Source organism: Fistularia commersonii, chromosome 16 (assembly GCF_037954325.1).
Source record: "Fistularia commersonii isolate RoL2024-O1a breed Wild chromosome 16, RoL_Fcom_v1.0, whole genome shotgun sequence".
NCBI lineage: Eukaryota > Metazoa > Chordata > Actinopteri > Syngnathiformes > Fistulariidae > Fistularia > Fistularia commersonii.
In genome coordinates this window covers 4,568,015-4,580,707 of record NC_141299.1, presented here as the reverse complement: position 1 = coordinate 4,580,707, position 12,693 = coordinate 4,568,015, and the positions used below count along the sequence as shown (strand labels likewise).

General features: G+C 39.5%; 2 protein-coding genes across 4 annotated transcripts in view; one reads left to right on the top strand and one right to left on the bottom strand.

Moving 5' to 3' along the window:
- The window catches only part of palld (palladin, cytoskeletal associated protein), a 59,767-nt gene extending 53,689 nt beyond the window's left edge, over positions 1–6,078 (top strand). For all 3 annotated transcript variants that reach the window (XM_086161306.1, XM_086161305.1, XM_086161304.1), the window contains 5 exons: positions 87–219; positions 2,082–2,289; positions 2,373–2,538; positions 2,619–2,752; positions 2,920–6,078. In XM_086161306.1, coding sequence (XP_086017432.1) covers positions 87–219; positions 2,082–2,289; positions 2,373–2,538; positions 2,619–2,752; positions 2,920–3,080 — 802 coding nt within the window. In that variant the 3' untranslated portion in view covers positions 3,081–6,078. The remainder of the gene's footprint in view (positions 1–86; positions 220–2,081; positions 2,290–2,372; positions 2,539–2,618; positions 2,753–2,919) is intronic.
- A 429-nt stretch (positions 6,079–6,507) lies between these two features.
- Positions 6,508–10,055, bottom strand: cbr4 (carbonyl reductase 4). Its single transcript, XM_086161307.1, has 6 exons — positions 9,890–10,055; positions 9,463–9,612; positions 8,144–8,267; positions 7,854–7,990; positions 7,042–7,176; positions 6,508–6,934 (listed from the first exon to the last, which is right to left on the bottom strand). The coding sequence occupies exons 2-6, from the start codon at positions 9,605–9,607 to the stop codon at positions 6,756–6,758; spliced, it is 720 nt and encodes a 239-aa protein (XP_086017433.1). The 5' UTR covers positions 9,608–9,612; positions 9,890–10,055; the 3' UTR covers positions 6,508–6,755.
- Between the last annotated feature and the right edge of the window lie 2,638 nt (positions 10,056–12,693).

The window sequence follows — 12,693 nt, the reverse complement described above, 5'->3', positions numbered from 1 at the left end:
AAATTCCTTTTTAAAATATCTGAACAGGGCATCTCGAAAGCTTTTAATTTGTATTAAAAGAAACATGTTTTTTTTCCATGACCCAGACCCAGGTCCAGGTCCAGGGACAGTGGAGACGAGAATGATAATATCCAGGAGCGTCACTTCCGCCCTCATTTCCTGCAGGCACCGGGTGATCTCATTGTTCAAGAGGGGCGACTGTGTCGTATGGACTGCAAGGTAGATACAAAGCCACCTCTACAGGGCACCGAACCTGTGGCGTAATGTGTTTACATTGGATTAAAAAATGGGAAGGACATGACGTCCTGTTGGGGATGTGTCCCAACAGTTTTCATGGAAAGCATATTCAAAAAAAGGCTGAGCTGTCTGCTTATGGGAGGTTTCTTCAGGTTCATTCAGTGAACCTTCACGTTTTGTTTTTGCCAATTTTTCGAAACCGTCGCTGATTTTGATGCTGTTTATTGGCTGATATGTTAAGACAAAGTGAGTTTTAAGTCACAATTAACTTAAGCCAAAAAGAAATTTCCTTTCACCGTATATAAGGACAAGCCATTTTGTTATTTCGAGCGCATGCCAATTTAATGGGAATTATTAGTGTGAAAATGCATCTAAGAGCTTAGTGATATTAACTTAACTGCTTGTTTTTTTCAGTGCGCCATCACATAATATAAGATGGATTAATGTGACTTTTCAGAGAGCTAGAGGACAGAAACCTATTTTAGACTACATTAGAAATGATTTACCTCAGTTGAAAAAAGCATTTTTAGATTTTATAACGTATTAAATGCACTAATAAATTAAAAGCATACTAATGGAACACTGGCGAGACTTGTAATTATCATTTTTCATTTGCAGTGCAGCGATTCCATTAATGTAGGTGACACTACTAAAGTATGAGAGAAGAAAGTGAGAAAAATGAACTGAGATATGTGTGGAGGAAAATACCCCCACAAGAATATGTTAATCATAGTGATTCATTTCAGATCTGCCCTTTAATTCAATGTCTGCACTGCTTTCATGGAGGCTCTGCCAAACAGACATTTCCTTTCCCATGCGCTCCAGTTTCTTTGGACTATCGTCTCTTCATTCGGTTCTGACTGGCACACAGCAGACGGAGAAAACAGACATTCTCTGATATGGAGGTGTCATTTTTCAGGGATTAAACAGGATCAGGTTCCCTACAATTATCGCCCCCGCATACACCTCCCATACCACAATTCCTCACTTTATCTCATCATCCGCTCTGTCTTCACCTCACATCCTGGCTTCCTTCATGACTTAGAAATTCTTTGTAATAAATGAAAGAGATCTACAATTAACTGTCTATAAAAAAAAAAAAAAAACAACGCCCTTTTATTTCTGTCATGTACAAATATATAAAAGTCTTCATTCCTTCAGTGGCCTTTGTGTCAAGGATCATTTGCAGTTGGCTTAATTTTCCATGCTGTAAATGTCCCAGCGGAAAATATATTGGACTGCTGTCAAAATGACTTATCTCATTTCAGCCTTTGCTCTTAGATTGGAGTTGATCATTTGTACATTAGAATTAAATCAGTGTGCATCACCATAGTTGTGTAATTTCAAAATACTTAGGGTGGGATCGGTGTCAGGCTTTTCCCAAACACAAAAAAGCCTTTTGGCAAAGCAGTGCATGCCCAGAACAAATCCAGCCAGCAATGTGACTCCGCCACATGCACAGATTAACACCCACATCTTAGGGCTGGGCAAAATACAGATAGATATACTAAAGATCTTCAATTCCATTTTTTTTTTTTTTATATGAATAACTTAGGTGATTTGTTACTTTTTAAACTCAAAAATGTGTTTTCAAAAACTTGAGAATGAAAAAGAAATAAATAGAAAAAAAATTATGAAAAAGCAGAACGTTGACTGATATTTACAAAAGTATCATTATTTATTCATTATCACATTTAATAACATTAAATTAAAATGATATATAAGTAAGTACCTTATTTTACCTTTTTTTCCCAAAAAGGTGCTGCATACAAATTGGGGTCGCTATGATTTGATCAAGAGTCCCAGTGTTTTGCACAACTTCACAAGTATCTCAAACCCTTCAGGTGAGCGGCTTGCCGACCCCCGACCTCATCTGGCAGCTCAATGGACAGACCATCCGCCCCGATTTCGCACACAAAATGCTGGTGCGGGAAAACGGTGTACACTCACTTGTTATCGAGCCCGTGACCAGCCGCGACGCCGGGATCTACACGTGCATCGCCAGTAACCGTGCAGGACAGAACTCTTTCAACCTGGAACTGATTGTGGCAGGTAGACAGAGGGACATCGACTTACCGCGCGCGCCGATATAATTCACACCAAGCGTGCAACTAAATCACACACTGTCTCCGCAGCCAAAGAAATGCACAAGGCCCCATCATTTGTGGAGAAACTGCAGAACACAAGCGTGGCGGAAGGCCACCCTGTGCGTCTGGAGTGTCGTGTCACTGGCGTTCCTTACCCGCAGATCTTCTGGAAGAGGGAGAATGAGTCGTTCACTCACAACACAGACAGAATTAGGTGAATTACGTAACAAGCTCAAGGCAGTATATGCAAATAATAATACATAATGTCTAATTACCTCCTCTGTCTCCTCCCAGCATGCACCAGGACAACTGCGGCTACTTGTGCATGATCATCCAGCCAGCCATGAAGGAAGACGCTGGCTGGTACACGGTGTCAGCCAAGAATGACGCCGGCATCATATCCAGCACGGCGCGCCTCGACGTCCATAGTAAGAATAAGAATAAGAAAAACTTTATTTATCCCGAAGAAAATTGTGCCAGTTTCAAGTAAAACATAACAATAATAAATAAATAAATAAAATAAAATAAAAAAAAACATTACCTGTTCTATTTCTCACGCTCTCTACATTTGTAACCTCCCCTGCTTTGCCCTCAGCTCAGTGGCAGCAGCCCAGCCTTCCGAAGCCCAAGAAGGTGCGACCTTCCACCAGCCGCTACGCCGCGCTCACTGAGAGGGGCCTCGACGTTAAAGCCGCCTTCTTCCCCGACTCCAGCCCGCTGCCGCCTGGCGCCCTGGTGGAGAGTGATGACCTGTAGAGGCCAGAGGGAGACACCAGGATGAGCTTAACACAGCAGCCCTCCCCAAACACCTGAAACAGATACTTTACAGCAGCAAGGAGAGGCAAGAGAAACACCCAGAGGGACTCTTATCATTTTAACTGCAGATACAGAGCTGAAGAGTGGCGACACAGCTGTGGTTTTCATATATTTTTATCGTATGACATAAGCCATAATATTACAGAATTCATCAAGCTGTTACCCCCCCCAAGCTTCATGTTATCAACTGGACCTGAAATTTTTTTTTTTTTTTTTTTTTTTTAACCATGACAGCAAGACTTTCACATTTCATGAACTGCAAGGTTTGCAAAGGGTTTCCTATTTAAGTGCCTCCCAAAAATATAAATAATGAGAAAATTACAGCTGAATTATGAAAGTGAAACAAAATTCTGAAAATAAAGCAGAATTTTGCAAGTTGAAGGAGTGTATCTTGCGATCTCTGCGTAACAGTATTTTCACTGGGCGCTGAGGTTGTGAAGAAAAACCTGCCCTTTAAGGGAGAGAAAGCATCAAGTGGCCAGATGTGGGCTTGTGCAGCAAAATGTTGATAGCAGTTTGAATATCATATAGCCACAGTGTTGTCAGGTCACAGAATAGTGTTATAGATGATGGACAAGGCCGGGCCTTACAAACTATGATTTTTTTTTTTTTTTTTTTAGCTAAAGACATTAGGTTTGGGTTTACACAGAGGTGTGATCTGTCCGTTTGTTGGTGCAGCTAAACTTTAGTTTGGCTGGATCTATTTGAAACTGCACGAAAAAGCAGGTTTATGTGATTGATTGTTTACTTTAGGTTTGTTGGAGGGATGTGAGAGAAGCAACGTGGAAGATGACAAATGTTGAAAATATAATTACATGAAAAGGTGGTGATGGCAAGTCTTGTTGGCAATCTTTTTTTTGGCGGTTTATTTTAGAAGTGTTAATTGACATGTTCTCACTCAAGAGAGGGTGCTGTGAACGGTTTCAATGTATTTATCACACACTACATAGATTGTCCAGTTTATTTTTGTATAAAAAAAAAAAAAGAAATAACTTATATCAAGCAACCTTCCCTGGTAAACTATTGTTCCTGTATCAAGAGGTTTTATATATATTTACTGCCTTAAATCACTCTTAGGATTAATTTAGGCTTAATTCAAACACAATTTCTTTGCATGTTATTTTAGGACACTTGTACAGTGCCATTTTACCTGGATGTATAAAAACACAAGGAATTTCCCAAAATTCGGGGTTGCAAACACTCTGAGCTGGTTAAAAGTGAAATGCAAGATATATTTATATCTACTATTTTTGTCACCTCTGTAACACTATACATAGCGGACATCCTTATGCATGTCTGTTCCAAGCTTGCCAGTTACTGTGTTTGCACATTTTTAAGCCAATCATTGCCTGTATATGGATTTTCTCCTGATATTATTTTAGGCTATGAAAGTTAATAAAAATCAAACTCTTCAAAGACAGCGTGAGATGTTTTTGTAGACCGGTGGACTCTTCCTAAAACAATACAAGAATGCCAAAATACACATTATTATTTAAAGTGGAAATACCGTTCTTTCCTAAGAATGGGAATCGGCGCATAATATTATCCAATCCTTTAATAGAAAAAAATACAATATTTTGGAGAAATGGCAAAGCCAGGTCATCACCAGTAACATAGACACGGTGATAGCATTTTTTAGTAAAAGGATCTGAAGGACCAATGGCACAGTCCAGATATCATCACAGCAAATTTCCAGCCATCCATCCACGCTGTAACCCAACACCCAAAACATTCCTTCAGTTAAAAATACTCCATCACCACCAATACCTCTAATTTCCTCCAGCTGCGGCACAACGTGCCTAGACCCCTCGATGGGCTCTGGAAAGGTGGGCTCTGGGGGCCAATGTTAGAGTGGTTTGGGGGAGGTCTCCCCCAATCCTTGAACAGTCAAGGAGAAAAAACAAGAGCTCTCTGATCAGTGGCAGCCTCCTTACAGTCACACAAATTGAGTGATGTTGTTGTGTGGGGGTCCAGGCGGGGCCAGACACTCTGGAGTCGGGGGTGTTAGTCATGACACACATCAGGCCCCACCTGCCACAGCTGCACACAGTGACTCTGCATAAAGCCAGAGTTTCTCAAAGATGTGTTTCTTTTTCAGGGTCCCTGCTCCCGTCCGACGACTCTACACGGATGTTTTGACATAAATCTAACTAATGTCTCTCACTGTGGACGTGCTGACAATCTTTATCAGGATTGCAGCTATTAATAATTTTTTTTCTAGCAAGACGTTCAGTAAATCTAGATAGGTCACCGCTTTGGCAGCCCCAACTCACAGTGAAAAAGTTCCTGGTTTATTACTTTCTTTTCGGACTTTGCACTGTATAAAAAGATCAGGCTTCCCCAGTTGCCTCCTCCAGTCCAAACACACGCAGGAAGCCCATTGCAGACTTTAAGCTATCCAAAGGCATAAATGAGAGAGTGGTTGTTTGTGATATGTTGTCCTGTGATCGACTTGAGACTGGTTGAGGTTAAACCCCGCCTCTGACCCAATTCTGGCCGGGGTTGGCTCCAGACATCCATGATCCTGTGTGCAGAGCAACTGGTTTAGATGATGAATGAATGTGGAATAACAGTTTGTGAAAGTAAATATATGAAAGTCTTTTGTTGGTTTCCTTCCCTGAAAAACTATTCAAAATGTTTCATAATGCTCATAAAATAATGTTACAAGTCTCAATGTTAATATTCAGACCTTTACTAGGTTGTATTAGATATCAATATTATCCCTGTAATTTAAATGATTTTCCAGGGCATTTAGGTTTTTCTCTCTTTTCTTGTATTCATGTTTTTTTTTCCCTTACTGGAAAGGTGGTCAGCTGGTTTCCAGCTATTCCTGGACACATGAGGATGCCTGGACTTTTTTGCCTTGCATTTCAGAACGTTAAGTGTTTTTTAAACTTGTACATACATTACTTTGCATATTAAAATGCATTTCATTGCATTTTGTGGGCATGTATTTGTAAAGGGGACAGAAGATGAAGATTAATAAAATTAGACTAATCTCATCATTGTATGGATTAAAAAGCTGGGTTGAAAGGACTTGCTTATACACTGAACATACATTCAAAATTCTTTACTGACAACAAAAGCATGAACAGTCAATCTTCAATTAGTGTCTAAGAAAATGAATATGTACTTGTAACAACGTAACCGAAGAAAAATACATTTGTAGCAAATTACTAAACCTAAAATATGCTTGAAATATCACTGCAATCGCTCTATTTTAGACATTACACTTGAAATTTTCATTAGAAACCTAATGAAATTTCAGTGATTATCTTGATAAATCAGCACCCTGATTTCTGATTCAATCCATCTGATTGGACAAAGGTTCAATGAAAAGTATATAAAGAAAAGACAGGAAAAAAGACCACTTGATTTACTTTTTATAAGAAAGTCCTTTTTATCGCAATGCTCAAAACTTTACATGATTCAAAAAACCTACTTGAGGGGCTTACGTTACATTTTGGTAGATTCAACAGGAAAACATATAAATCATTTCCAATACACATGATTTCAGGAGTTTTGGAGGATGTGTTCAGATTTTTAAGATACACGTTGGACCGTTTACTCTGAGGGCTGATATTTTGACTTAACTCCAGGCGAAAGCTTGCTGCCTTACATGGACAGCTGCAGTCCCCCATCCACAACCAGCACCTGACCCGTGATGTAGGAAGACTCCAGGAGGAAAATGACAGCTTGGGCAACCTCCTCAGGCTCCCCAAATCTCCCCATTGGGATATAGGGGAGGGTGTCCTCCTCCTTCAGTCCTGCTGTCATGTCTGTGTGGATGAAACCTGTGTGTGTGGGCGGAGGTAAAAACAGAATGAGTTTACTATTACAGAAGACAAAAACTGAAGTAGGAAAATTAAGATAATGTGAAAAAAGTGGAGATGCTCTTTACCTGGAGCCAGCAGATTTACTTTGATATTTCGTGAAGCAACTTCTTTGGCTAAAGAGCGCGTGAAGCCCACTAGACCGGCTTTACTAGCACTGTAAACACACTGACCAGGGTTCCCTCTAAGACCAACAACAGAGCCTGCAGACAGTAACAATACATGGTGTGACTGAGTCATTTCAAAATAAAACCCCTAAAGGTAACAACCATTGGAAGTCTTTAGGTCAAAAACACAATATGAGTGTTTTGGCTTAAACACAAGTCATTCACAATCTGCCGAGTCCAAGTGAAGGAATGCTTAAGTTTCACCACATGATGAGAGATGGTTTGCGACTGTCCAGCGTACTACTTGTTTAATTTGTATCAGCTGACTAATAAAATGCATTTTCAGGCAGTTTACTTTCACAACACCTGAAGACTAATAAAAACGGATTAGCTGTGAGCAAATAGTCATCACTGAAGTGTTGAGAATACATACATACATATTTATATATTCTCATCTATTATATATAATTATGAATATGTTAAGCTGATATCAAACCTATATTATGACTAACCGCCAAATAAAATGCAAGTCCATAAATCAACTTAACGTAAATTAATTTGACATGATTACTAATGGCTCAATTTAAAGCTGTATTTAATTTTATACATATATATATATATTCATTTCAAAAAAACATCATGACATCTAAAATTTGACTTTTTAAAATTCAACAAGCTCAAGAACCGGTTTAATCGTGCGCTTCAAGGAAAAGTAAAGATGATACACACCGCCACCCTGTGACCAAACTGAAAATAATTGTGGCAATAACTACCAATGTTAACAATAGCAGCCCCTGGTGCGTGCAGCATGCTGCGCAGGGATGCCTTGCAGGTCAACATGGTGCCCAGAAGATTAGTGTGAAGCAGATCCACCATGTCTTGTGGCCTGGTCCTCAGCAACAGAGAGTCCCTATAATCAGATAATAAGAATAAGAACAACTTTATTTATCCCGAAGGAAATTGTTGAAAATTTTTCTGGAGAAACTCTGGCAGGCAGCTGTCCGAGACAGCGCCGGAGGAACCAGGATACAGATTCATTAGATGCTTTAGAGGAGAACATCACCTATTAATGGCAGCTGCATTCACTAAATAGTAGATTTTATCGCCACACGTCCTCTGGATTGTTTCAAAGGTTTTCCATACCTCTTCCTCTTTGGAGACGTCACAGCTGAGAGCTATGTGGTTGTCTGAGAACACAAACAGAAGAAAATGTCCCAACTGCAACATGCAGATTGAATTTTAAAATCTGTATCCCTTTACGCTGCAAAAACAACAGAGCATGTGTTTGGACTGAGGGATTTGTAGTAATGTTTTTTAAATGTGTGTCTGATTTTCATTGGCATTTTCTAAAATCACCTGAGGAAATTGTTACAGACAGTGGTGTCCTGTTGTCATTAAGTTTTGCTTAACATTTGTTACGTACACACACACACATGTTACTGTGTGTGTGTGTGTATGTTTGTGTGTCTCTGTCCAAAAAAAAAACAAAAAAACCCTCACTAACCCAAGCTTACTGTTCTGTATATTTCCTGTGCATCGTGTAATTGCAAGTGTATTTGCAGTCCCGATGTTCTCTATTGTAAGTCGCTTTGGATACCAAATGCAATGTAATGTAATGTAATGTCATTTATTGCTGTTAAAGTCTTGTCATCTCCCTTCACTGCCATGCAGTTCAACAATTTTGTCCCTTTTCCCTCCGGCTCTTCCCCCAGCAAAGTCCAACCTCCAACCAAACAGTCTGACCACCCTACCTCTGGCCCAAAGCACATATATGCACAAACCCACATAAAACCATTACTTTTCCTGCTTTTGCACCCCATCAACACTGCAAGCCACTGTCACATTTAGAGTGACAGCCGTGGCTGGCTGTTTAATTCAGTATTACATTTGTTTCCGCATAAGTTGACATAAAACCTGCTGACAGTTGAACAAGAAAGGGAAATTAAATGAGGTACACTCAAATGTACAATATGTATACGCAGTCATTATCTAATAGTCTTGAACTGCATAAAGTACCTTCTGTGTACATTTTTAATGCCGGAACTCATGCAGCGCATTGTGCATGTGATGTCATATTCAGCCATAAATTCCACCAAACCTCTCCATCGGGATCCTTTGTCTGTTGCACTTAAACATTCTTGAATTTGTCTTTGAAACATTGTGGTATTTTTCAGCTAAATATCAAGGTACGGTAACATAAAGGGAGAGCGTTCATCACAATTCCACAATTCATTTTATCATATCATGGTCATTTGTGAACTTAGTGGTGCAAGTAAAACCATCAGTGCTTGTAGGGTCTAAGACTATGGGATGCAGTAGGATGTAGATTCCTGACTTGCACAAGGGTTATTGCACGGTGGGGTGTGGATGAAGAGCAGTTACCCCCGCTCAGAGCGGACACGGTGGAGCGAGCAGCATCGAGGCCCCTGGAAAGAACAGCCACCCTGCAGCCCCTCTGCGCCAGCAGGCGGGCCACAGCCTGCCCTATGCCCCTGGATCCTCCACTGACCACCGCAAGCTTGGACATGGAACCTGCGCACAATGTAAATACTTGGTTATAAACGACGACACAAGAAAAGGTCTAGGTTTTTTCTTCGAAATGTTAAATTCCATTCAGTAAATGGGTACGCTTTTGATGGGAGAAATTGGAATGTACCATGAACTTTATTTACAGGCAAGTTTAGGACACAACGGAAGTGTTAAGCTAATGATGGCATCTGGTGAAAACCTTGCTCAATTTTAGGTCAGGGAATATATATATTATACATATTTCGTTTTTTATTCAAACAGTCCACTGAACACTACTTACCGGGCGGGCTAGGTGGTTGGTTTCTGTGGTTGCTCGATCAGTTGAAGTTAATGCCTGAGAAGGTGAACGATAGCAAAGCGGACGCCGATGTGCGCCATTTTTGTTGTTGTTGTTGCGCTACTAGAGAATAGCCACAAGATGGCGCAGTTGAACCATAGCTGTTTTGTTTTTGTTTTCTCTAATGACAGCCTCTTAGAGGCCACGTTAACGTTTAATTCGAAAAGAAAGTCTGTAGTTTGTTGAGAGGCTAATAATTGAACATATATATATATATTTCTTTGGCAAGTTAATAATTTGTTTTTGAAAAATTGCCCGTAGTTTTTCAAGTCAAAGATTTTTTTTCACAGCAAGGCTGATAATAAAAAAATATTTTTTTCTTTGGAAAGTTTAATAAGTTTTCTGTAGTTTGTTAACTCAAATACTTTTTTAACAGCAAGGCTGATAAAAAAAATATATTTTTCTTTGGCAAGTTACTAATTAGTTTTTCTTTTTTTTTTAAATTTCATGTCTAATTCTGACAACTGAACTTGGACCATGTTGAATCTGTGTCAGTGAGGAGGGTGAAGGACAAACTAGGAGCAATCCCTGACAGTCTTTCCCACCCCATTCATGACGTGCCAGGGCTGATGTGCAGCTCATTCAACCAACGGTTCATCTCACCCTGGTGCAGAACGCTTCAGACAGTCCTTTGTGCCCATGTCCATCAGACTGTATAGCAGCAATCTGGACAACACACAACTCTGACCGGCTGGAGGTGCATCTGTGCTATCACTACCGCGCTCATTCACACATGACATGTCCTCATTCTGTTATCTACTTTCATCCTTGTTGTCTTCATCCTTTTAATGGTCTCATTTTCTCATCTTGTTTATTTTTATTCTTGCTGTTGTCATTCTGCTACCCATTTTTATCCTTGCTGTTGTCATTCTGTTATCTATTTTTATCCTTTTGTTGTCTTTGTCCTTTTAATTGTCTCTTATTTATATATTTTTTCGTATTTATTGTTGAACTGCTGTGACAGATTGCAAGCCAGCAATTGCACTATACTGAAACTGAAGCTACTGATTAATATTCAGCTGTCATTAAGTTCATTACATCTCTCTAAAGTGATTGATGCATTTATATGTCCTCAATATGAAAGGCCTTCTGCCTGGTAAACAAATGACAGGACCCTCCGTGAAAGCTGAGGATATATTTAACATTTGAAGTGTTTGTATAGGGCATTTTGTCACCGCTATCCCATGTGACCATCTTGTGAAGACTTTGTCCTTTCTAAATTATATATTTATGTGTACGACAAATTAATTTCAAAATACTGTTCAATTGGAAAAAATTTGAGAATATCCATTCGCTCCAATACATGACCCGCCCCATCCGCAGTTCAATAGATTAATCGGAGTCTTTCACTCCTCCTGCCTTCATCTATTATCGCTTCCGGTATTCAGAAGAACACAAAGCTGTCACTGGTGTTAAAGAGGTGGAGTGATAGTGCAACTGACCCTGGCACTCCAGTGAGACCATTTATCAGAAAGGCAATCTGAAGGATGGATTTGCTGAGGTTAAATCCCAGTTCACAAATGTATAAGAGGTGCAAAAACACAAGAACTGGTGGTGAAGAATTCTCAATACATTATTATTCTCATGCTCTGTATTCATTAGTTTTAAGTGTCAGACAGGAATGCTGCATTATTTCAATCTAGATCCCACTCATGAACAAGACATGACTCCTGGTTTTACATCCTGGTTTAACATGAGGGCATTTTAAAAATAAAGTCTTTTGACAATGTGTGAAAATCAAGTTTCACACTCATTACTTCTACTTGTTTTAATTCACCTTCAGATACATACCTAGTATTTCTTCTGTATTTAGTTTTTGTATTGCGTGTACTGCTTAGTGAGTCTTAAACAAACACTTTTTCCAGACGGATTTTTGTGATAAAATTCCTTTCTTATCATAATCACCCAGTAGTTTTCTTTTCTCTTATAGCCGAATGTTCTGCACCCATTAAACTGGAGGAGTGACCTATAACATGTAACATGTTGTCTTTAAGAGCACTGGGTACATTAGGATCACTCAAACATTTTCTTAGTGTGGAATACTTTTGACACCTCTGTCCTCTCACTGCATTTGTGACCTTGCAAATGAACCCAACTCAAAATGGTCCCACGGCTATGAATGACTTTTCTTCACTGACATTTCTCTCCACTAGCCTTAATAACATGCTTCAAGTTCTGTCAGACAATGACGTTCTTACCACAAGTACCACATAAAATTGTTTAAGCAGGCCAGAGCAATTTAGGTATGTAGTCATTTTTATGACTCCCACTCAGAATAGGGTTCTCATAAATGGGGGTTACTCATTTCCATAGTTACCCATCCTCTGTGGAGAGATCTGTGCTGCACAATGACCCCTCTGGGTGCTTGTCACTTCCTGTCAGTGTTTCCCAAATGAACATACTGTGAAGTTCTGCCTTGTGCACTCTGATCAGGAGCTCCACTGTGAAAGAAAACCCAGAAAACTGCATGTACACTTCTGGTCACTGTAACACTGTAACTATTTTTCTATAATCATATATATATATATATAAATATATATATATATATGAACAAACCACAACTGTACACTTTACATTTACTGCCATTCAGGCCTTGTTATGAGACACAATGCATGGCAATTACATGAGCCTTGTCATCGAGGGTACTATCTCTGATTAGACATTTATGTCTGGTTTGCAAATGTGCAACATGACACAAAAAAACAGGAAAACAAAGGCTGACATACTGATATAATCACCAAATCATA

Coding starts and splice junctions, on each gene's coding strand:
- cbr4 (XM_086161307.1), bottom strand. CDS start 9,607: ATGTCCAAGCTTGCGGTGGTCAGTGGAGGATCCAGGGGCATAGGGCAG. Junction 7,991..8,143: donor AATGCAGCTGCCATTAATAG/GTGATGTTCTCC, acceptor ATCTGATTATAG/GGACTCTCTGTTGCTGAGGA. Junction 7,177..7,853: donor GGCTGCTATTGTTAACATTG/GTAGTTATTGCC, acceptor TACTGTCTGCAG/GCTCTGTTGTTGGTCTTAGA.